The sequence below is a fragment of the Pleurodeles waltl genome, chromosome 5, assembly GCF_031143425.1.
Source record: "Pleurodeles waltl isolate 20211129_DDA chromosome 5, aPleWal1.hap1.20221129, whole genome shotgun sequence".
Taxonomy (NCBI): Eukaryota; Metazoa; Chordata; class Amphibia; order Caudata; family Salamandridae; genus Pleurodeles; species Pleurodeles waltl.
In genome coordinates, this window is record NC_090444.1 from 687,552,062 (window position 1) to 687,578,753 (window position 26,692).

General features: G+C 41.3%; 1 protein-coding gene across 2 annotated transcripts in view; it reads left to right on the forward strand.

Annotated features, from left to right (window-relative positions):
* Positions 1 to 26,692, forward strand: part of FYN (FYN proto-oncogene, Src family tyrosine kinase) — a 473,812-nt gene that overhangs the window by 361,477 nt on the left and 85,643 nt on the right. For both annotated transcript variants that reach the window (XM_069234594.1, XM_069234595.1), the window contains exons 6-7: positions 14,126 to 14,224; positions 21,603 to 21,706. In XM_069234594.1, coding sequence (XP_069090695.1) covers positions 14,126 to 14,224; positions 21,603 to 21,706 — 203 coding nt within the window. The remainder of the gene's footprint in view (positions 1 to 14,125; positions 14,225 to 21,602; positions 21,707 to 26,692) is intronic.

The following is a 26,692-nucleotide window of genomic DNA, read 5'->3' on the forward strand; positions in this document are numbered from 1 at the left end:
TATCACTAGTAACCGAGGGGGGATGCGTGTGCTAACCATTTATCTAGCAGTCTTAGGCTCTGGCAAATACTCAGAACTCTCGTGAGATCTATGCTCAGGTCATTTTTCTTCTAATGAAGCAAGGGGAGCTAAATTGTGAGCGGTTCTGACATTGTAAGCATGGGACACACTTAGCAAGCTCAGTCCCATAGAAGGTGCATGTTGTAACCTATGGCAGTCAGCATGTCTATAAAAGTAACCTATTGAAATGCCGTGATCTTGCTTTAGCAAGAAATGGAACAATCGAGCCTCTGTAATAACTTGCCAGCAAAAGTAGTGTCTCAGACATTCGCCACAATGCAGTTGCCACAACATTGCTTGTGGCCATTGGCACTTCTGATTATGAAGATTTCATCATGAAAGCGTTGTGTAAAACCCAAGTCTAGCCAGACAGTGAATAGGCTTATTTTTCACTTGGCACCAGTCTCCATTTTGGTTATCTCATTAAAGAACAACATTTTTAAGGGTTATGGCAAATGGAGGAGCCTCTGGCAGTAATTGGAAAGGAGCACACAAGTGTGAGGTGATTTAATGCACTGATGGGGGTGAGCAGAAACTGCTTCAGTGCCCTGTGTTATTAGAAGATTTTTCATAAGAAGAGCAGAAATACCATACACCTTGTTCTACCCCTCAGCCCTAATGAGAGAGGTGCTAACTCGATCGGAACTAAACTCATCTCATCTTTTTGTGTGGCAACTGGCCTACATTTGGAACTGAAACAACTTTTGCACTGTTTGAGCCCTCTATGAGATTGGATGAGGAAGACTCAATAGCCTGTAACTTGACAAATACAGGAATCGAACATGCTTGCTCTTAAGGGAGCCTTCAAAGGTAGTAAAACTGTTTTTTCAACTGCTCTAACAACGATTTTTGTTTTTGCAAATTAAACTCTTCCCTACTAGCAGTACCAGGTAGCCAGTAAAAACAGCATGAGAGGGAGAAACAGTCAATTTTGAGGAGGTTTTAGTTTGTGTAGGAAAACCCCCACTTCCTCTTCTTCCATTGCAGCCTGGGCCTTTATAGTCCTGGCCCTTGCCCCAAAAGAAGTATGCCCGTCCCCCCAGCGGCAAATACCAATGCACTCTATATTGCAGCGGATGTGTGTGGGAACAGCTGCGCCTCCTCCGCAACCGTTGCAGTCTGGGCCGTGTGGTGCTGGTCCTGGCTCCAAACAAAGTGAAGAATTAGGTCTTCTGTGTATCAAACGTCAATTTCATTCCCAGCATCCGGATCTGTACATCAGAGGTGCAGGGACTCCGAATTTTCAGGCTATTTGAGGAGTCAGTTCCCTGTTTAAGGATGGTGTCTTCTGCATACTGGTGCAATGAGGTGTCATGCATATGCCGAAGTTCACAAGTGGCTAAACCCACTGGTTGAAGACGGTCAGAACTAAAATATTTTGGAGTATATGTGAGTAAATACAATGCATTGCCTATTTTGAGAGTTTAAGGAATGATAATTTATTTGGGAGAGGGGTTAAAAAATGTAAGCCTGCGTTGCTTGTACACTATTTCTTGAATTGTCCCCAAGGGGGCAGCATTCCATATTTTGTGAATGGACAGCGGTTAGGACTTGGAAGATACTTCTTTTTTATGCCACGTTTCGCACCATATCATTGCTTTTTTTCAAGTGCTCTAAATAACAAGAGATACTGTTGCCCAATTCGATGGTACTCTATTTATTGTCCTCGGAATGGTGGAAGGCTGAGTGGGCTTAACCTTGGTTTGATCTGGTGTAGTGTCCATCTGTGGAGATGCCGGTCCTGACGCTATAACCTGATAAGATACCGCTTCAGACCCAACACTTCCAAGAGAGCTCCTACTCCCCAGTACGTTTTCTTTCCTTTGCCCCCAGTGACAGAAAGAGTATTTTGATGCTAATTAGGGACGTCTCAAAAATGTACATTTTAAAACAAAGCAACTCTGAATGCAAGGAAAATAAATTTAATGAACTCCATCAGTACATAATTGTCAGGTTTGAAGCAACCAATCACCGCTGGACTCCCACACAGATGTATTGTGTGTGTTTAGCTAGGTAATGAGTTCCATCTGTGCCGCTATTGTGTCACCACTCAAAGCTCAAAATGTCACTGGAATGTTCCTTTCTGCCTGCTGTTGTCAAGAAATACCCTGCAGGCTGTTCTGTTGTTGCCAGTACATAAAAGAGCCCGAGGAATCACCGAGTTCAAGCTGTGATAAAATTATCATGTAAAAGAAAAGTTGACAAAGGCTCACAAAGATTTCGGTCTGTGACAATGACACATTTGAGACCAAACCGCCATACAAACATACTGTTTATTCAGTAGGTTTCTGTTAACACCTGATAATGCTAGGTCACTGTATTTTCCTATAGCTGTTCCGCCCAAAATGTGTCTGGGTTGACATACGGCAACATTTTCAATGACAATTCCTGTTGTTAAGTCACCTTCATAGGTAACCTACATTTATCATTTGCAGTTCAATAATATATGAAGCTCTAAGACATATAAAAACCTTAATGCAATGTGTGCCCGGGTGTCTGGGGAAGGAATGGCAAGGCGAGGAAGGGTTGAGCTCATAACACAACATAAATAAACCAATGACCCATAACACAACATAAATAAACCAATGACCCGGCTGTTTGAAGATATGGGGGATTTCTTGTCTTTAAAAAAGTAGTTAAACAGCGAATTGGGTTTAATCTGCCATTTTTAGTCTGCATGCATTTCGAATTTCGAATTTTGATTACAAACAACTCTGAAATCTACTATATAGAGGAGTTAGAGAAAAACTGAGGGCCATATTTATACTCTGGTTGCGCCGAATTTGCGTCGTTTTTTTCGACGCAAATTCGACGCAGAACTAACGCCAACTAACGCCATATTTATACTGTGGCGTTAGACGCTTCGGGCGCCAAAGTGCCCGGAGTGTGCGTCATTTTTTAGCGTGAACCCCTTCCTTGCGTTAATGATATGCAAGGGAGGCGTTCCCGTCTTAAAAAATGACTCCCAGGCCTTTACGTGGTATTTATACTCCCGGGCAAAAGAGACGCCCGGGAGTGGGCGTGGCCAAAAACGGCGCATTTGCGCCGCTTTTTAACGCCTGGGTCAGGGATGGCGTTAAGGGACAAGTGGGCTCAAAATGAGCCCAGAGTGCCCTCCCCTGCCCCCAGGGACCCCCCCTGCCACCCTTGCCCACCCCAGGAGGACACCCAAGGACGGAGGGACCCATCCCATGGACATTAAGGTAAGTTCAGGTAAGTATTTTTTTTTTTTTTTTTGTGGCATAGGGGGGCCTGATTTGTGCCCCCCTACATGCCACTATGCCCAATGGCCATGCCCAGGGGACAGAAGTCCCCTGGGCATGGCCATTGGGCAAGGGGGAATGACTCCTATCTTTACAATGATAGGAGTCATGTTGATGGGGGATGGGCGTCGAAAAAAAATGGCGCAAGTCGGGTTACGACGATTTTTTCGACGTAACCTGACTTGCCCCATTTTAAGACGCCCATACGCCATTTTCCCCCTACGCCGGCGCTGTCTGGTGTACGTGTTTTTTTTCCACGCAAACCAGGCAGCGCCGGTCTGCTTGCGCCGGCTAACGCCATTCCATAAATACGGCGCCCGCATGGCGCTTCAGAATGGCGTTAGACGGCGCAAATTTTTTTGACGCTAAACTGCGTTAGCGCAGTTTACCGTCAAAAAGTATAAATATGGGCCTGAATTTCTAGCCTGACCACAGAGCAGGAAGTAATACACCGGTCAAGGTACACCACAGGAGACAACAAAGGATCCCAGAAGCCAATCACAGTAATTCTAACACAAGGAAATCTTTTCATAGGTTGAAAAAGTGGCAAAGCAGATTCTTGTTCTGAGTGGCCGTCCTTTCAACCAGTCAGAATAGAGGCATGTGTTAAACCACCAGAAGCCAGTCAGAACAGCCTTTGCATTGTTTACCAGCTGGTAATCTTCCAGTGGTCGGTGGAACACTGTGAAATTACGGTGTGCAGCCCACCTTTTAGGTCAACTGATTGTAGCACAAGCAGATTTCCTGAAAATTGCAGATTTGCTCTGTGATTCGCTCATGTGTTCTACTGTCTAAAAACAAAAATATGTACCACCCATTTCACCGCTTTATATTGGCTCTCAATTTTTCTATACCCTCCTTGGTAAGGAATCCCCATCTGTATTAATGTTCAATATTTTGAAACCCTGTCATATAACAACTCGCTTCTTAGCAAGAATAGTGACTACAATTTTGCATTTTGTCCTCCAATGAGTTTGCTTACTTTTGCGTCATCAAATTAGCACAGTACCCATTTTCCTGGACATCTGTAATTGAAGAATCTGCCCTTTTCTGCAACACCAAATCTTTTGGCTGCCTGCACTCCCTTTTCTCTTTTTAATCTGATCTGAGCATTGTAGAGTCTGTATTTTCTCTCATATCTCATGCTTTTTTAGATCTAGGATAGAGACTGCTTTAGTTATTATTATTATTATTATTATATGAGCTTGTATCTCTCACCCCATGTAATAATAATAAAATCACCAATACATACATTTGTACAAACACAGAAGTGCTTTGGGTCAGCTCTCTTCATCCATTAGTCTGCTCAGCTTTCATCCCCATTTTGCTTCCGCCCACCACTACATACAGCATGAGTCAATGGGCCAGCCCACTCCAACTGCTGCCTCTCTTGCATTGTGCGTCACCTGGTAACATGTGCATTTCTGACACATGCCACATTTTCTTTGCACCATTAGCAAACATATTTTTCTGTGATGTGCATTTAAACTAAAACGGATTTCTGTACTTGTTCAAAGTACCCCAGCCCGCTAAGAAACATATGCACTGTTCTATTAAGATTATTTGCCATAGTTATTTTTTTTAATTTAAAATGTGTTGTTGCAAGTATATGGCTGGCTGACTGCTACTTTAAGAAATATACTTTTTTGTGGTATATGCTTACAATGAAACAGAAAAAACTCTCTCCCCCGCTCGCTAAGGCCAGACCTATTGGCTGTGTCAATGCTTGATTAATTGTAAGGATTATTTCTTGCAGTTCTGCAGCCATGATTCCAAAAAGATCGAGGCAACATAAGTAGGCAGCATTGTACGGTGCTGGACATGTTATTCTTGTTAATTTTTATTGAAAATATCATGTATGTTAATGCACAAGGGAAATGGCTGTACCTAGCTTCTATCCAGTGGAAGAGCATCTTTTTATATGTGCAGTGGAATAGCATTAATATCTCTCCAATGACGTCTTCTTGCAAAGCCTTTACTGATGATAAAAGATTAATGATTGCCCGTCATCACTCCTCTTGATAAGTGCCAGCAAACCTATACTGTGTAGCAGTGCCACAATGTGCATTGGTGGTAACAGTATTTAGTAAGCAGCAGCTAGCTGTGAAAAAGGTAAATACCTGCCTTACCTTGCATGGCAAGGAGAAGAGAGGATGGATCCAGGTAAATGGCCGACTCACAGAAAACAGTTCAAAGCCGAGAAAGCCTACAAATGCCTGTAAAAGACAAGAATGCACTTAAACCTGATTTAGCCATCAGTTGTGTTCAGAACCTCCACTTTGGAATTCTGAAACTGATGCTTAGACAGAAGAATCCATTAAAACATATCTTAGGCAGTTGTGGCTTTGTTTCTGCTGGCATGTTATTTGCTGCAATAATACTATAGCGGGCAAATACCACTACTGGAGGATGTGGTATTTTCTGGTGGCAGTATTATCATACTATTTCAAGTTTCACACCTCATAAAAGGATTCAATGCTGCTGTCAGGGACACTGCAGGGGGAGGGGGGATTGGGACCAGGCTTGGTAACTGTACATGAGCTGGAAGCCTGGAAGAGAAACTAGAACAATAACACAAGTACAACAAAAAGGTGCAAGCCAGGAAACAATAGATAAACGATTTAATATAGTTCGGATGGTCATGGGAAAGTGGTCTCTCTGTGACGTTAAAAGATCATATAAGAAAGCAAGACAGACTTCCAGGAGCTACACAACAAAAAACAGGAATGGATGGATGTCTGTGCAAGAGGCACATCTAACTGGCACCCTTGGCAGTAATGATAATCTAGAATATAACACAAACACAAGAAAGTACAGCAGGAAGCAGAACAAGAAACAGGAACTTGGTTCAGGAAAACACAGGACTGGAATCAAGACCAGGAAAGGGGAAAATCAAGATCAGGAATAGGACTAGAATACACAGAACTATGAATACTGGACATCTGAACATTAACTTGGACAGGGCAGGAATAGGAAATCAGAACAGAACGCAGGAAATCTGAATATACCAGACAGATTAGGAGGTGTGCAGTCGAAATCACTGGAATAAAGAGGCAAGATAAAGAGGAGACAGAAAATAGATATAAAATAACTGACCAGAACAGGAAAATGGAATCAAGTAACAACAGAAATAGAAATCAAAAAGCAAGCATGGAAATATAGCCGCAGGCTGCCCACAGAGCACAGAGACTCGGCAGCAGTCAGTTAGGAGCCCTCTATACTGTGCTACACTGAGCCCACCGGGATGAAATAGGGGGAAGGGCTGGTGAGGCGCAGAGAGAGCAAGGTGAAAGGAACACATTCTGTGCAAGGAATCACCAATAAAAGGACCACAGTACCAAGACTTTAGAAGGAAAAGACCAGGAAAACCAGGAGGCGTAGGACAGGAAAGCCTGGAACTGAGTGCGGATCGGAGACAATAGAGTGTAAAGTATAGAAGGCAGGTATTAAAGGGTCATAATGGCTGTAGGACCAAGGAGCAAAGATACAGCACAAATATCCACCCACAGGATGTGATCTAGGCAGTGTGGTGACGGGGGAACCACAGGGACCAAGATACGTTAGGATAATGTTGTGAAAACCTGGAGTGGTGTGTGATATGGAACTAGGAATGCATGGTGTAAAGTAGTATACTGATATATACTGGTGAAAAAGCAGAACCCCTCAGGGCCCTCATGGGCTCCACCCACTGGGCCTATGCCAGAATCTTGACATATGCACGTTTTTCCAAATTCTGGGCTGCGAAACTCAGAATCTTGCAGTGCTTCCGTATACATATTATGCCAAGAATTACATGGCGAACTATGGGAAGAGAAACACACTGTATCCTGTAATCCTGATCTGTGTGCCAACATTTGCTACAGCAGAATTATGCTTACATAGTAAAATCATCTGCGCGCAAGGCCTGCATTAAACATCCCACCCTCAAAGCATCTTGTTGGAGAGATGCTCTCTGGCAGAATTTTTCTTGCTGATTAAATCCACAGACACAACACTCTAATGAAAATGTCCCCTCCTTATGGCCTTGCTTACAAAGAGTCACATAAAATAATGCCTCCTTGCTACGCTGATGAAACAAGAACCTACAAGGTGGTAGACCAGCATACTTTTCAGAAAGCTCCAACTTTGCACTGTCTTGACAACCATGCAGTTAAAGGGGTTTCAGCCTACCACAGGAAATTACTCATTTATAATGGGTTGTTCAGGGTCTCAACTGACCACCTTGCTCATATGAATGAATAGTACGAGGCAGCAATATCTTCAGCTTTGTAAATGTGGTTGATTTAGTTGTATCGTGGTGATGTGTTCGTAAGACTATATAATCCTTTCCACAGCAACACTAGAATTTGGTTAAAAAAAAGGTTGAACTTCATTGACTCACTTTTCTGATCAGACACTGAATGTTCTTAATGTGATGAATCTTGTGGGAAGGCAGGTATGTAAAGAATAGAGAAAACTCTGCAACCTAAAGGACATGCCGGTGTGCATCATGTCCCTTATAAAATCCAGTTCTCAGTCTGTGTCCTGATTTGGGATTCAGGACTTTGGCAGATCTTTCAGTGTGGAATACAGTGATGGCCATCGATTTTGCAGAAGGTTAATATGGAGGGAGTTGTGTAAATCCTCAGATGTTGTCACTTTGGTAGATTCCCAAATCTCTTCCTGTAGCCCTATAAAGGATGTTACAAAACAACTCGTACTTTAAGAAGCAGTGCCTCAGAACTTTGTATCATTCAAACAAATTTGGGGTGTAGCATGCTATGGTACTAAAAGACAAAGCTGTAAAGCTTGAAAATAGCAGATGGACAGCACATTTTTGAGAACTGTGATTTACCAGAGAGGCCCCTTGGCACCTAGACTGAGCTGCTGCCATCCCTCTCCGTAATAAGGCTGAGGTGCAACGGACATATTTGTGTTTTGGAAGGGCAACGATCTCCATGGGGTTGAGGAACAGTGTCAGGATTCATCAGTTATTTTCTTTGGATTTTGTGGTGGAGAACAGTGTCAGTAATGAGGGAGAGAAACAATGAGGCACCAATATTTTATTTGTGTTGTGGTACACCACGATGAGGAAAGATTGCAGTAGAGATAAGGGCCCAAGTTACAAAAATATACTAAAGAATCCACTGTGGTTATCACAGACGCGAATAATGACAGTTCTCTATGTGCTGAGGATAACATGTCAGTGAAGTAAGATGCCTCAGTTTGACTAGAAGACAGATGAACTTTTGTTTAAAAAGGGGGAAAGGCCCTTACAGTGGGATGCCTCCGGGTGCCTGAGATCCCCTTTCTACCCTTACAAGAGACACCCTTGGGGGATTCACTGACTGTGTGGCACTTCCTATATGGTGCCCACTCAGTGAACCTTTTAGTGACTTCCTTGCCATTGCAGCTACATCTATAATACAGCATGTAAGAGGATGGTTGTTATAAAGACTAGACTGCGCAGGTTTCCTTACCTCTCTCTCTCTCTCAGGACCTCGCGGGAAGCGTGTGGGGAAAAATAATATAGTACGGGTAAGTGTGGGATAGAGGTTTTGCTGGTTTTCCTTCCCTCTCTCTCTTTCCCTAAGTATCTTTCTCTGGTCTTTTCTTTTCTTTCTCTCCCTTATCCTTCACTGCTTCTCTTGTTCTGTTCCTGTCCTTGTTGTCCTGTCTTCCTTTCTTATCGTTTTCTTCTTTTTTCCCTTTCTCTGTTTTCTGTCTTCATATAACTCAGTATATCTCTCCTTGCTGTCTTTTCTCTTCCTTGCTCTCCCGTCTGTCTTCTTTCTATCGTTTTCTTATTTTCTCTGTTCTCTGCCTTCCCATAAATCAGTATATCTCTCCTTGCTGTCTTTTCTCTTCCTCACTCTCCCGTCTGTCTACCTTTCTTCTCAGTGTGCCCGTTTCGTGCCCACCCCTTTCTTCCCCGTGTTCCCCGTGTTGTTCCCTTTTGTGACCCCTTTCCTCCCTCCTTTCCGCACCTCCCGTCCGGTTTCCCTTGTCCCTCACCCCGTACCTGGCTTTTCCGTTCGGATTCCCGGGGTCAGCGGTCGTCTTCCAGGGTTTCTGCCGGTCCCGATCCCGGCAGCGTTTTGTTCCTCCACGAGGCAGCGTCTTCTTTGGTTGTCTCGGCGTCTTCTCTCTCTACAAGCTCCGGTGTCTCCCAGCTCCTATTCCCGGTGTCGCGCTCCTGAAGGGAAGGAAGCAGTCTTTTAAATCCCGTCAACTCCCGCGGTTGTGATCGGCAGCCAATGTCAGCGCTGTGATCCTGGGCTAGCTCCAGTGCAACAAAGGCAGAATCAGCACAAGTCGGGGAAATGTGTGAGTCGGAGTGAAAAGACCCATCACACAGCACAAGTGCAATACTGTTATAAATGGTGTCTTTAGTTGGAAGTGGTTTGTAGGCTGTCCAAGTAGGGACCCTCACTGTAGTCAGGGTAAGGAAGACACACAGCTAAGATAACCCCTGCTTATCCCCTTGGTAACTTGGCACGAGCAGTCAGGCTTATCTTAGACGCAATGTATAAAGTATGTGTACAAACACAGTAACTCAGTGAAAACACTACAAAATGACTCCACACCAGTTTAGAAAAATATCCAATATTTGTCTGAATTAAACAAGACCAAACAAAAAAATCCATCATACACAAGTAAAGATATCACTTTTTGAAAGTGGAAATGAGTCTTGATCCCTAGGAATTAATGACTGTATATTTTTAGCACAAAGTAACTAGGACACGCCACAAACAAAGACGATGCATGCCACAGGGGAGGTGAGGCACTGAAACGCAATGCGATACGTCGGTTCCTTACTGCGCAGAGGAGGTGATGAGTCAATTCTTTCCTCACAGGAAGGCGATTCGTTGGTTCTTTACTGGCAAGGGAGGTGATGCGTTGATTCTTTCCTCACATGAAAGGCGATGGGTTGATTTCCACACACTCAGCCTCGGTTCCTTACTGCGGTGTGGGGTCGCTGAGAAATTTATGCCCCGGGGACAATGCGTAGAAAATCCAGACGCGATGTGTTGACGGAGCAGCTGTAAAACCGGCACTGTCGATTCTTCAGCCACGAGACAGGCACTGCATCAATTCCTCAGCTGCAGGACAGGTGCTGTGTTGATTGTTCTGCCTCAACGCGTCAGTGCGTGGGTTTTCGTCTTCGGGTTACCAGCTTACACTTCCAAGGGCCCAGAGACTGGAGTTGGCACCACTTGGCAAGTCAGGACTCTCAGCAGAAAAGCCCAGGCACTGACAGATGAAGTATTTGATGGCCCTGAGACTTCTAACAGGAGGGAAGCTCAGTCCAAGCCCTTGGAGAGCCTTGGAAAGCAGGATGTAGAAAGCAAAGTCCAGTCCTTTCACTCCCAGGACAGAAGCAACAAGCAGCAGGCCAGCACAACAAAGCAACAGGCAGAGTGGCAGCGCCTCCTACAACATTCTGCTCTTCTTCCTGGTAGAATGTCCTCAGTCCAGAAGTGTTGTAACTTTGTGAGGTCAAAGGTCCTGTACTTATACCTATTTGTGTCTTTGAAGTAGGCAAACCTCAAAGAGAGGTTTTTGTTGTAAACAAGACCCTCCCTTTCCTGTCCTGGACCTAGACACACCTCATGGGGTTGGAGACTGCTTTGTGTTAGGACAAGCACAGCCCTATTCAGGTGCAAGTGTCAGATCCTCCCACCACTCTAGCCCAGGAAGACACAGAGCACAACTCAGCTCCCTTTGTGTGACTGTGAACTCAGCTCCCTTTGTGTGGCTGTCTAGAGTGAATTCACAAACAGCCCAACTGCTATCCTGACCCAGACATGTATTCCACAGCCAGGCAGAGGTACAAAATGGTTCAGCAATGCAATGCCTACTTTCTAAAAGTGGCATTTTCAAACTTACAATTTAAAAACCAACTTCACCAAAAGATGTATTTTTAAATTGTGAGTTGAGAGACCCAAAACTCCACACCTCTCTCTGCTCCCAATGGGAAATTACACCTGAAAGATATTTCAAGGCAACCCCCATGTTACCATATGGGAGAGATAGGCCTTGCAACGGTGAAAACAGAATTTAGCAGTATTTCACTATCAGAACATATACAACACACCAGTACATGTCCTAGCCTTTACATACAGTGCACCCTGGCCAAGGGGCTGCCTCGGGCCTACCTTAGGGGTGACTTACATGTAGTAAAAGGGAAGGTTTGGGCCTGGTAAGTGGGTGCACCTGCCAGGTTGAACTGGCAGTTCAAAACTGCACACACAGACACTGCAACAGCTGGTCTGAGACACATTTACAGGGCTACTCCTGTGGGTGGCACAACCAGCGCTGCAGGCCCCTTTAGTAGCATTTGATTTACAGGCACTCTGCACACATGATGCACTATATTAGGGACTTACTAGAAAATCAAATATGCCAATCATCAATAAGCCAATCTCTAATATGATTTAAACAGAGAGCACTTGCACTTTAGTGATGGTCAGCAGTGGTAGAGTGCCCAGAGTCCTAAAGCCAGCAAAAACGAAATTCAGCACAGAATCAAAAACAGGTCAGAAACAAAAAGTTTTGGGATAACCCTGCAAAAAGAGCCATTTCCTACAAATACTAAATGATTTCCTCATTTGCATGGGGTCACGCAAATGAGGGGACATCCCTGGTGGGCATACTGGTTCAGAATGCCCACCAGCCTTAAACAGTTTACAAAAAGGGCCATAAGAGCATCTGCAGCACCATAAATAACAATATACAAGGCCAAAGTGCTGGGGGGTCATGAAACGTTCACACATGCCTGTTGCACCCCAAGGTACTCTCTGTGGTATTGCTCCAGATGCTTTCTTGGTTTTTTGATTCAGACTATATTGGGGAGTGGGTTACAGTGGCGTGAACCTAAACTGCCTCCTCTAGACCATGTGAGTAAAATCAGGCGCAAAAATCCCCTTGTTCAGTTTTTGTCTGTGCAGTGTGACTGCAGGGTTTTGGGGCCCGATTTCCCGCTCTGCTTCAAGTGGTGAATAATGCACACGGGCTTACTGTTTTGTGCTTCTTGCAGTTACCACCACTGATGTGTCAAAAAAGCACGTACAAAAGCCAAACGGGCACTACACAAACGGCTGTTAACAGGCCTATGTACCACTGTTTTTGCACTAGCACCAGGGTATAAATGACCCCGCTTCAGTTTATGAGAGAGAGGTTCGTGCAGGTGACAGGGAATGTCAGGAAGAACTTCTAGGAGAGATTAATGATGAGAGTGAGGCCTGTGACATGAAACACCATGGCCCATATAAAGGCCGCTAGTCCCACTGGGAGAAAAATAGATATTCGACATGATTTGCGATTACAATTTGTAAAACTGCAAACACACAGCAACTTTCACTGCACAAATTTCGCCAGGAGAAACTTTGGAAAATGTGTGCAGACAGAATCTGCACTATTTAGAATTTTGCAGCATGAATGCATCTGCAGTCATTACGGCCTGCAGAACTCATAATGATGCGCTAATACCACGTGCAGGAAAAAAGCAATTCCTGTATTATCTGTATTTCCCTGTAAGGTGTTACAGCATCATTTTACGAGGGCGCTCTGATTGAGAAATGTTCTTTGTACCAGAGGACAGGGATCCTTAATGGGAGCAGAAAGTAGTTGAGACAGCACCTAGATTTTATGTCATGCTTGAGACCCTGTGACTCCCCTTCTCTCTTTTCACTGAGCGTCTTTGAAAACTCATCAGCGAATGGCACACGTGGGGGTTCCACATTCAGCATAAAATTCGGAATGCTTTCACCATAAGCAGCCAGGTGGTTTGCAACTCATTGACTTTGACTCATCCCAACCTTCCCAGCGATATGTAATCAATAAGCCTTCTAAAATATTTGTCTCGTTTTTGAAGGGGCCACTCCAACCATTATGAAGAAATTGGACTCCACCTTAATATATTAGTGTCTCTGCTGACAACTTCTGTGAGTTTAACTTGTAAGTGATATTATTGCTTCTTTCCCGGGGGAAGTGAAACTACATCTCCTCTGTGTAAGGTTAACCACCATCATCGTCATCATCTTCATCATCATCATACTTATCATCGCCGTTGTTTTTTGTGTAGCACTATATAAAGCCCAATATGGGCTTCCATCTAAAATCCTAAATATCCCACTGATGAAAAGTGAGGGCATGTACTCTTAGATGTTGGAGATCCAGAGATTTAGACTGTAAAGTAAAGAACTATATTTGTGACTTTATTTGGTACGGCACCAACTCATAAGATTGAACTGTCATGCATATAGAGCATGTGTTCTGGAAAAAAGTTTGGAATTATGTTAAAAACATTTGCAATTCTCTGCAATTTCTTATCCTTGAGTCAATTTTCCATAAGGTTTTTGCGAAATATCTTCAGTTATTCAGTTACTGCTATTAATACTTCTTAATATTACCAGAATGAATTTGTCGATGGATGTGCTTTAAAATTTGTGGCGATGCTGTTTACCCAATACAGTAGAATAAGTATACAGAAGAAAATACAAAATAATACATTAATTGTCTTCCATCTCAAGAGCTGCTCTGTCTGGGCTTGAGCAATAGCTGTTCCTCACGGCCAGCAGGTCATTAGTTATCATACATGTCACAAAGGTGCCCTAATGGAGATGTACTGGTGCTATTGGAATATTTTATTTTCCGAGAACATGACTGGCATTTGTTAATAAACTTCTTGTGCAAAAAATGGTTTTGGATTATGTGTGATTGAACATACTGTCTGAGGAAATTTTAACCATGCTGCTAATTAATGCACCTCTCTTTTTTACTGATTTTCTCTTTTTCTCTCGCTTTTGCCCCTGCTCCAGGGAAGGAGATTGGTGGGAAGCGCGTTCCTTGACAACAGGTGGAAAAGGATACATTCCCAGCAACTATGTGGCCCCAGTTGACTCCATCCAGGCAGAGGAGTATGTTTTCCTTCTATCTTGTTCTTTGTCGAATATTCTGCTTTCAGAAGTGCAAGGAGACACTCTTTATTAATGAGGATGTTAGCTTGCCATGTACAGAGTACTTTTCGGACACAACTAAAGAAATAATAAAAAAAATATATATATACAACTAAGCTGGTAATTAATGGCCATCATAACTGTGTAAAACTGAGTTGTACATTTAAAAAAAATCTACACCTGATTTTTGCCGTTGTTGTATTGCGAATATTTGGAATCCCCTACTTTCAAGGTCGCTTTTATCTTCTTAATAATTTGATTCCTAGCTTCTATTGGGAAAGCATACATCACATCATCAAGATTGCGGTTATGGACCTATTTTTTACTACCCTGATTTTATTAAATTGATCTAACGTAGGTTCAGCCTTTGTTAGGCAGAAGGACCCACTTAGCAGCTATACCACTATTTATTTCACTGTATGCTGCACCTCTGCACCTGAGGTGTACCTCACGATTCGGCTGCATCAGTTCTGATGTTTAACCTGTCTGCATCCTTTAGCCGTGTTTATCCATTTGTGCGTCATTGTTTCCGATAACTGCATGTGACGCGTACTTTCTAGTCCAATGGTCAAATACATATGACCCACAGTTTTGTCGGCTAGCCGACTACCTTTAGGTTAGTAATACAATATAATAAGTTAAATAGTATCCCGTGAAACTGATGTTCTTCTGCTAGGCTCGCACTTCCACTAAGCGTCCGCCCCGGGAAGCATGGGGTCGCAGGTGTCTGGCGGTACTCCTGTGGGACAGTTGTATGCCAGAATATTGAGCTCAATAGTTTTGTAATACAATAATATCATAGCTAGAACATCTTTGGAAGGTAAGTATAGACAGCTATTCTAGAATTTACTATTCTTAACTCCACATCTACATATATTAAAAGTACATATTTACATATATGTGGAGGTAAGAATATTAAATCTGTGCTTAACTGTATAGATTTACCTTCACCCTATTTTGGTTGTCAGTATTCTGGCCACATTTTTTTGTAGCAAAATATTTTAAACTCAAAATTCTGCTATTTTACTTTAGGGACTTGGCCCTGTCAATAAGAATAAAGAACTAAACCGCATTTGTTGGCAACATCTGTGAGTTCTCGTACTTCTGGCAAGACCAGAATCTATAATTTCAGAACATTTTAAAATACTTGATCTATTTTAGTCTACAGTCGAAAAGATCTTGTGGTGATTTCTGTGCTGCTGCGTATGCAAAAGAATTATCTCCTGCGGTAAATGAGCTTAATCATGAGGTTTTAAGACAAGAGTGTAATACTGACTATCGGCCCTTGCTACCAGGGTAGTAAAGTAAAACCATACATTCATGGAGTTAAATCTTTCCCATTCCAGACGCTACACAAAATAGAAATGAATTGGTCTTTTCCCACTGGAAATCCTTTTATTCCATTAAAAGAAATCATAAATTAAATTCCAAACACTCAGATATTCTTAGATGTCAGAATAGAGATTCTGTGCATTTTGGGCAACTCGTGCCATTTAGCAGGAGCAAGATAATCGAAGTCTTTCAGTTTGCCAGTTAACGTGTAGCCAAAGCTGTGGGTGATATCATCAAAGTGAGTGGGTTATTGAAGGATGTAAGGCCCAGACTAAATACCAAAAACAACCATGATGCAATCATTAAACCACCCCTACCCTATGGGAGATCACAACTAGAACGCGGCTTTGAGGGCTCAGATGGGTCATTGCGATCCAACCAGCACTGACGGCCCCCCTCTTAGCCTGCCGCCCACCTGGAAAATGCCAGAGTGGCAGAATGGATAATCCAGCTCTGAAGTCTATTTGTGCCCATTGTGTGTGGAGTCCTAGAGTGAGGAAAACTGTACCCCAGCAATACATGGTTTCTGTGCTGCACACGAGTCTGGAATATGTTAGTAGTTGTTCTTCTATTCCTCTTTTTATGGCAGTTGTAGTAAATAAAAAAACGGTTGTGAGTCTCCACTCGATCACCCGAGGGTGCTCCCCAGCTCCACTGAAGGCTGAGGGATATCTGGCCTGCTTTAGCAGTGGTACGACCCTGCTATTCCCCGAGTGATAGGAGGGTGTAAAATGTTCCTATTTCGTAATGGATGCTTGCGAAAGAGAAGGTCCACATTTTCTTGGGTTTATACAAAACCTCTTAGGAAACGCATTCCATGTTATAGAATGGGTCTTTGGACCACTTTTGTCACGTGCACGGCATACGTAAATATTGTCCTAATTTACCAGAATGAGCACAATTTTGGAATTTGAAGGGGGTCAGCATACTGTGTAATATGGCCACTGATAATGTGTTTAGAAGCCTCGCCAATATGTGTTTACGGCCTCAGGTCAGTTTGTAGTGGAGAAGTCTCCACTTAATGTCAAACCATGAGCATAGATCCAAACACTGAATGATTATGACAACAAAAGTACTTTATTACATGCTCATACAAATTCCAGACATCGGTGGCTCAGAATGCAGAAGTCCACACTAAGGATCTAAGGATTAGCTCCAGCCCCTGCATCTGTAATGATCACCAATAGCTCTAGAATGTTGTTTGTCTGATGATGTCAGCTCGCATTTTGACCGGTCTTGTGACATCATTCATTTGAAGGCCCCTTTAAGTTCGCACACGCACATGAAGACAATGAAGTTTGCAGACATGTATTGTGTGCAGATTCATGCCAAAGAGAATTTACAAAAATTGATTCATCGTAAACATTAAACTTATATTCGAGAATATGAGGTTCTATTTTAAATAGATAATCCACTAATACTTTCTTGCTTTTGCCAGTATGATGTCTGCACCCAGATCATTAGGCCATGCACAATTCGTTTGCACCATCCGTGCCCAGCAGAGTAATCTCATTATCCTACATTTTTCGGAATACATCCTCATTTTGTAAAGTACATTTGTTAAAAGTCCTCTCAATCACTGATTCTTAAAATGAAAATTAAAAAAATCCCAGATTTAAAAAGCAAACACAAGGGTAACAATTTGGAGCTTTCATCAACCGTATTGAACTTCTCTCGTCTCTGTTGATTTTTAGTTCCGGGAATTAAGGAATGCATACTTTGCATTATAAGAAAGAAAATGTACACTAGTGTAAAATTGTTTTGTAAAAAACGAAAAGAAGCTACACTGAGTCTGGTAGACAGTTAATAATTGCTTTCACCAGCGACCTACGGCTTGATGTACAAACCACTTTTTGGTCGTAGATCTTTCTACTCACAAAATTGCAGGTTTGCGGCCAGAAAAGAGTGCTTTGAGCTGGAAAAGTCTTTCTGACTGTAAAAATGTTTTTGAAATTCATTCCAAACCGCAATTAGGAAAGAGTATAACTGTGGCATCTCCACCTTATTGCGAGTCACAATGACATGTATCAATAGTTTGCTACTGCAGTTGCAGCCACAAATCATTCATTAAATACCAACATCCGAGATGGGGGAGTCAGGGTATATGATTCACAAAGGGGACAGTTTGCCATTTGTGAATCTAGTCGGGTGGCCTCAGGGAAAAAGGGATTCGCAAGATCGCTGGATGCCTTCCAAAAAGGAAATCATTTTTTAGAAGCAGAAAATGCCCTGTCAAAAGAGACATGCCTCTGTAAAAAAAGAAGTTGGAATGTTAACTCGAGGATAGAGGTCTAAATCCCTGCAGTAATAACCAATCGTATAGGATTGCAAGTAGTGACTGGCATAATTAATGTTCATTAGGCAGGTAGTATTTTGCCTCTCTGTGCATGCACATTTTGTGATGTAGTCTATGTTGTATCGCATAATGACAGGCCAGTCACAAAAAGTTTGTGTTCAATTTGCACCCACAATTTGAGAACGTCGAGTACACACACCAGTCCCCTAGAGTATTAAGCAAGTCTCTTAATTTCCTGGAGCTGTTTGGTAATATGTTTTTCTGGCTTCAGCTGTGACTTGCCAGCTAGTTATATACATATCTTTCTAGAAGGTAAGGAACCCAGTGTGCAAGCCTACAAGGTATTAAGGCAGCATTTACGTGGGCATGCTTAACAAACAAACAACTACTTCTAGGGGGTACCTGCAGGAACTGCAGGAGACTAACTTAATCTTAAGAAATATTGGGGCTTTCTTTAGAGTTTGGTGGACAGGGTACTCCTTCACGCACTCTAAATAAGGCCCTTAGTTTTCAGAAAGGAATCAATAGCATATCCTCTCTCTGGCTTTCCTCCAACTCAGAAAAGAGATGCAATTAACCAATGTATTATTTGACAGTAAGCTCTACTTACAAGTGGTAGAGTACTTTCAAATTAACAGCAGTCACTCCACTGCTGATCTTATTACAGGCTTACTTGGTTGCTCCTATGATCATTAAAATAAGTAAGCAAGATAATTTTTAATAGTCAGAGCACAGCTTTTATCAGACAACCTGCTGTTACTAGAACATAGAAGACCTAATTAACTATGAAAACACCTTGCTTGACATCAACGATAATAAATATAAAATATAATGTTGTGACTACTTCTGTCTTTTTACTTCAAGTACGAGATGCTATAAGAGGTGCTAATATTGTAAATATTAGTAATTGACAGCCTTTGTCCCTGCTAGGATTCCAATCTGTGACCAACAAGTCTCCACCAGGTACTAGGTACATGTGAATGATCATTATGTGAAGGGAAGGGCTAAGGTTAGTTTTGGAGTTACTTTAATGTTAAGTTAGTTAGGCTCAAGGTTTTATATACATTAAGTGTAGGTTCATGGTCAAGCCTGGGGTTAGGGTTTGGCTTCGAGTTAGGGTAATTTTAAGTATATGGATAAAGGTAAGGTTAAGTGTTGGAAATTAGGTTACTGGTCGTTGGAGGTGAAACCCTAATTGAGCAGAAACCACAATTACTGTCAGGATGAAGTCACAAGCAAGCCCCAAATTAACCTGCTCTTAACCCTCTGGTAGCTTGGCACAAGCAGTCAGCTTTAACTTAGAGATAATGTGTAAAGTATTTTTGCGGCACTTCAAACAGATGAGAACAAAATGATAAAAATCCAATCAGGAAAACTGTAGATATGCAGTTTTAAAGATTTAGACAAAAATAGTGCCTAAAAGCACAAAGTGCCCACTGTGGTTGTCTGGTCACATCAGACCAGGACAAAGTAACAAGTTCAGGCCAACTGGGATGGAGTGCGACAGGATACAGCGACCAAGTTAGGCCCATTGAACAAAAGCTGCAGGACTGCACTGCAAGGACTTGCATCGAGAAGTGTTGCATAGTGGCGGTTCCGTGGCGCTCCGGGGCCCTGATGCAAAGACATACATCGAGGTGCATCGCACAGCGGCGGCTGCGAGGGGCTGCAGAGGTCCTGCCTTGGGGTTGTGCCACAAAGCAGTTCCAACACAGGGTTGCGTGTTGATATGTCACGTTGCATGGTTCTGCTAGGACCACAGCTGAGCTGGCAGAGCACCTTCAGGTCCATTTCCAAGGGTCCAGGACTGGGGTGGCACCACTTGGGGGGCAAGACTCATAGCAGACAGAGTCCAGATGCTGGGTTGAAGGTGGTTGGAACCTTTTCTGTCCCTGGGGTTCTGATCAGGAGGCCATCCAACTAGCCCTTGTAGTCGATCAAGATGGAGGTGCAGTCCTTTTCACTCAGTCAACAGGGCAATAAAGTAGCAGTCCTTCTTGCAGAGCAGCACAGCAGTCCGAGTCTTCCACAGGTCCAGAGGTCTATTGAAGAGTTGGATCTGAGGGTCCATTATTTATACCTGGTGCCCACTTTGAAGTAGGGGAAGGTTATGGAGGTTTCCACCACCGGAGGCGCATGGAATTTCCTGCCTCCCTGCCCTGGCCCCAGCTTGTCTGGTGTCACAAAATACTATAGTCAAAGCCCTTTGTGAGTGTGCTGGGCTGCACGTTTTTGATGTGCAAGTGTGGTAGGGGATAGTTCCTCCCCCTCCTCAAGTCAGAGATGGTCCATCCTGTCAACACCTATGCCCCTTTATCTCACTTTCTGGGAGCAATACAGAAAGCACAGCTGCCAGTTACACCTAGCCATGTGTGACCCAGGAACAGGCTGCTGGCACCAAATAGTTAGGACAAGAATATGCCAACTTTCTAAAAGTTGTGTTTTCCGAATTTTCAAATGTTATCGTTAAAGAGGGTTTTAAGTTATAATTATTTTAATCACCAAACCCAACATTCCCTCTTACTTTCAATTGAAAGTTATCACTTACTAAATGCAATAAGGAAACCCAATGTTATTTTATGGGACAGGTAGGCCCTGCAGTAGTAAAAGACGAATTTCAGTTTTTCACTACCAGGACATGTAAAATTTTAAAATACATGTCCAACTTTTTAAGTACATTGCTGTCTGCCCTTGGGGTGGTTTAGGGCCTACCATAGGGATTACTTATATGTATTAAAAGGATGCTTTGTTTTACCAAGTCGAAGTGACGCTTTAAAACTGCCCACACAGGCTGCCATGCCAGACCTGATATATGTTTAAAAGGCTACTTAGGTGGGTGGCACAATCAGTGCTGCATGCCCCCTAGTAGCATTTAACTTACGGGCCCTGGGTACATGTAGTACCACTTTAATAGGGACCTACAAGTAAAATTAAATGTGCCAATTGGATATAAGTCAGTTTCACCATGTTTAAAGGAGAGAGCGCAAGAACCTAAGTGCTGGTTAGCTGTGGTAAAGTATGCAGAGTCCTAAGGCCAACAGAAACAACATCAGCAAAGAAGTGGAAGGGTAAGGCAAAAGGTTTGGGAGAAGACCACCAGAAAGCTGACAAGTCTAACATTAAGGATTAGGATTAAGTTTAATAATATAGTTAGGATTAGAGCTGTGTACAGGTGTCAGTAAAGTTGTTTGAAAGCTTAAGGATGGTCTTTTTGTTTGGATTATTTTTAAATTACTGTTAGGCCTGAAAGTTGATTTATGCGTTCATTCACAGTTTATGTTAAGGTCTGTGCTTATGGTTCAGTTTTGGGTTATAGTAAGGGTAAAATGCAGGGGTAAATATAAGGCTTAAGGTTAACATTGTGCTTAGAGTTCTGTTTCATGGTAGGTTTAAAGTAAGATGTAGGCTTGAGGTTAGGTTTCTGGATGATGTCAGGTTTAGATTTACAGCTGTTTTGTTAAGACTAGGTTTAGGGCTGTTGTCGGAGATTTTCCTTATTGTGATGTTCCTCATACTGGTTTTGTCACTGTTGTGAATGGATTCTAAAGTACAGCTTTCTTCATAAAGGGATCTTCATGATCACTTCTTCATGAAAATCATTATTTATTATTATATTCTCCATTATTAGCACATGGACCTCAATGTTCAATTCTGAAACCTATATCAATGTTTTTGTGAGTATGTTAATATTTTCTTTGTATTTTACCAAAGGTGGTACTTTGGCAAACTTGGCCGTAAGGATGCTGAGAGGCAGCTGTTATCTTTTGGAAACCCTAGAGGTACTTACCTCATACGTGAGAGTGAGACCACGAAAGGTAGGTTGGTTAGGCTTTCCTTATATTGTGACTTGTGATTGACTGTGTGCAGTGACTACTACCTAACGAGCTGGTAAAATTGTTGGAAATTCACTATACTTTTCCCGATGACAATCATTTCACATTATGCACATTACATACAACTATGAAAGCGATACTATGACTATAAATAGTTATTAAAGTAAGGGAATTTGTGATCTCAGGTGTGTTGGGAAATCTATCTACCAATAAACTTTGTTGCAGTTGTTCACATTTCCTGTTTACCTTTGACCTAGAGAGTGTTGTCTGATAGAATATTGAAGTTACTGAAGCTAAAAATATTGTGTGGATGGAATCTCCTGTCAGTAATATCAAAAAGGTAAGTGCAAATAGGTACATATAGATTTACTATCCTTAGCTCCACATATATGAACATTGAAGATATATATATATATATAAGAAGAAGAAGCAACCAACAATAGAAAGAGATTTGAACCCCCAACTCGCCAGTAGTCTGAATCACTCGAGCACTGTAGTTAACATCTCTCACAGTACATTGACAGATAATCAACTACGCATACTTGATTTAGGATTAAGCTTTTGCCCAAATGTCCAGTGGGACTATGTTGGTACACGAATTGAGCTCTACAAATTTGTTCGCAAATGACGTTTAATTAAACATTTCTCCAATAAGGATAAAAACGTATTTGTAGATAATGTAAACAGAAGGGCTCCAGTCTCTGGATTCAACATTGCCGACAGTTCACAATTGATGGCCATCAATGATCTAGCCAATGAGAGGAATGAACTTACATGCTCAACAAATGATGACACTAACACCAATACCTCTACGCTTAATGAAATGGGATTTATCACCAATTGTCATGAAAACAGCCACTTGAAATTGGCAAGCAGATTCAATCCTCAACTACCTAGTGGCAATTTGATTGATATATTCCATCAACTAGTAATTAGTGATATTGACAAATTCCGCACCAAAGGTCCATCTAAAACAACAAACAGATCCAATTTTACTCAACAAGACTGGAAAGACTTAACACACTTAGATCCAACACGTCCATCATTATGAAGCCCTCAGATAAGGGCGGCAATATTGTTATCATGGACACATGTGATTACACCAAAGAAGCTTATTGATAACTGATGAATACAGAGCATTATGACAAGCTACGGATTAACCCTATAACTCAATATCAAGTGATATATCATGAGATGCTCAATGAATGGCACGCCAAACAACTTATGGACTATGATGAATTTATGTATTTAAAGATTGACCAGCCTAAAATTCCATGCATTTACTTTCTGCCGAAAATCCATAAGAATAAATCACATCCCCCAGGCAGACCCATAGTTAGCATGAATCAGTCTCTGCTTGAAAATACTTCACGATATTTAGACCTGTTTCTGTGCACCTTTGTCACCGAATTACCATCATATCTACGTGTCACCAATGACTTTCTGGCTAAGATACACAACATTCCATGGCATACAGACTATCTAATGGTTACGATGGATGTGGCCTCCCTATAAACCTCTATCAAACATCAATACGGGCTAAAAGCATGTAGATATTTTTTACAAACACGACCTATTGAATTTCTTGAGCATACTGATATGCTTTTATCCATGCTACAATTCTGTTTAACCCATAACCTGTTTCTTTTTGACAATGACAGTTTTTTACAAAAACAAGGGACGGCTATGGGGGCTTCTTTTGCTCCCACGTACGCCAACTTATATATGGGCTGGTGGGAGGAGGAGGTGGCATGGTCTGAAAACAACAATGTCTATATGGATAGAGTCGTATTGTGGGTACGCTATATTGATGATCTGTTTATCATTTGGGATGGCACTGATCAATTATTGTTGGAATATATAAACATACTAAACAATAATGAATTTAACATTCATCTAGAAGCCACGTTTAGCAGAAAGACCATTGAATTCTTAGATGTCCTATTAGAAGTAAAAAATGATCATCTAGAGACCACCATATATCGCAAACCCACTGCATGTAAATCCATACTACATGCCAATAGTGGGAATCCCACGGCATTGAAATGGAGCATACCATATAGCCAGTTTCTGCGGGCTCGCAGAATATGTTCAGATGAGAGTAGATATGATTTGGAAATCGGGACTATGATGGAAAGGTTTTTAAATAGAGGTTATCCTCTTAAAATTCTAGTGGATGCACAGAACAGAGTTAAAAACAAAAGTAGAGATGAGTTACTCTTTAACAACATACCAACCAATAGTGATCCAAAACAATAATCTCCCAGAATATTTTTGCAATATAACCTACAGCATGATTCATTGAAAACCATACTTCAGAAAAACTGGCACATTTTACAGAATGATCCCATTATTAGGTCCAGCATTGGTCCTCATCCGTCCATAACTTTTTGTAAGGCTCGCTCATTAGGGGATCATCTAACTAGAAGTTTTTTCTCTACGAAAGCTAGTACATCCTGGTTGAGCCAAAAAAGTTTGGGATTTTGGAAATGTGGCCACTGCAAGGCTTGTAAGTATGCACAAAACATGCAGAAATATCAAACCTTTGATGGTCGCTATTGTGATATTAAAGATCGCATCACTTCCGATACGGAATTTGTGATTTATGTTATCGAATGTGGCTGTCACAAAAAATACATTGGCAGTACCATCCATAAGTTAAAAGTCAGATTTTTACAACACTTTAGAGCCATTAAAAATCAAGATAGAACATATCCCCTGGCCAAACATTTGTGGGACATACACAAAGGTAATTCCAGTACATTATCATTCTACGGCATTAAATCCATTAAAAATAATCCCAGAGCCGGTGATAGAACATTGTAGCTTAGACAAATGGAATCGAAGATGATTCTATTACTAGGTTCTGAATCTCCTTGGGGACATAATCTTGATGCTGAATTACATGTCCATCTAAGATGAAATAATGATTGTTTACTGCAGTGATGGAGAGATCTTGAGTGTTGGGAGGTTTTACTTACATTTAAAAGTGGTTATAATATCATCATCTTCATTGTTACAACTGCCACACATAAGGGGTGTTTTTTCTGTTATAAATGATTTTGCAGACAATCAGGAAAACAAACTTGTCTCTAATTGATGTTTTATGAACTTTTTCACACACAATTACTTTTACAATCTTGTAAGATCTTTCTTCCCGTAGAATTTAATACTTACAGAAGAGTGAAAATAGATATGTGATTTTTGTATTATATAAAAAAATGTTTTTAGCACTCTTTTGCACCAGTTATAAACACTTTATTTAATATAGAATTAATTTTATATCTTTAGCACTATGCACTTTAGTCTATGATCGGCCTCTTCTCAATCCTATTTTTAAATACATGCATAAATCAGGAAACCTACAACTTAGATCCACATTGGTAAATATTTAATTCACCACAAAAAAATATGTATTGCTTTCTGGATATTTATTCATAAACATCTAGATATAATGAGATACAATTTTGAACCAATGTATTTATGGGTCAGACTTAAATAGACAATATGTAGGTAGATAGTGAAGTGGTAATATATTTGATTGCAATAATGAATATGATTTTAGATATTGTAAAATATAATTACATTAGACACTAATCTGTATTGAACCATAGGATAATAATCATTTTATTGACTGGCTTATATGTACTGATTAATCTCTTATATACAAAAAAAACTATTTATAATGTTTTTTAGCATTATGCAATATTTACAATATTTATGATAATTTTATTTGAAATATTTATAGTCATCCATAGATAGAAATCCACATTGAAAAATATGTCCTACAAATATTTGATAAATTAAAGTGATGGTAGTTGATCAAAAAAATCGACAACATTGGTCCAAGTCACGTATTAATAATTTCATGTTCACAACATTTATTTAACAAATTTTGTTATATTTAATTCATGTTATGCAATATGCATTCATGACAATTATGTGGTATGTATGATATATTGGTGTTCAAATTGTCGGAAGCAATTCGTTTAATGATAGCAAAGCCAAACCCTTAGGTTTTTGCATGTGTTAAGATGGCCGCTGTAGTAGATCACACTAGAAGGCTATGGAAATAAAGGATGGAGTTTAACCTGTATATATATGGTGCCGGCTTGTTGGCCGGATTTGTCCAGTTGAAGGCGTTCTGCCGAAACGCGTTGACATTTCTCTCCAGGACTCTGTACAACCTTTACAACCAATAAAATTTGATGAATTCAACACGGCTTTGTTGAATACGACTTTGTTCCAATGGTCTGGATCTAATTCACAGGATTTGTGCAGCCGTTAGATGGTTATTGTTCCATCTATTGAGGATTATATATATATATATATATATATATATATATATATACATATATATATATTGTCAAGGTACATATATGCAGAGTTATGTATAGTAAAACTTAGCTTACTCATAGAAACTCACCTTCACAATATTGTTGTCCTCGATATTCTTGAAGCCATATTTAATCCACATGCTATTTTTGATTTACTATTTGTCCAAACACTCCAGTGAAATGTCTTTTCTCACAAAATGGTGAGAAGACACTCTACCATTTTGTGCAAGGTTATCCCTCGAGCCATAAAGCCAGGCTGAGGCAATGGAGGTAACCAACTCGGAGTATTTCCTGCTTTAATTGTATTTTCCTCAGCCTCAGCAGCCTATCCTTTTCATTAGAACCCCTGTCTCTTTTTGCTTTCTGTGTTAAGGGGGACGTTTTTGCAAGTGGGGTCAGCAGCTTTGGGCTTTATTATTCTCCACAGGAAACAAGGTGACTTTGAGCAACCTAGGAAAGAGTCATATGCACAAGTTGGGAATTGATGGTTGAAGGATCAATTTGTGTTTCCAGCAAGCCGTGGAAGGCAGACAGCCTTCTCTTCTCCAGCTTTACAATTTCTGATTTCAAAGGTCAGGGCAGAAATATTTTTTTGTCTTTTATAAGCCACCTTAAAAAGGCACCCGTCACA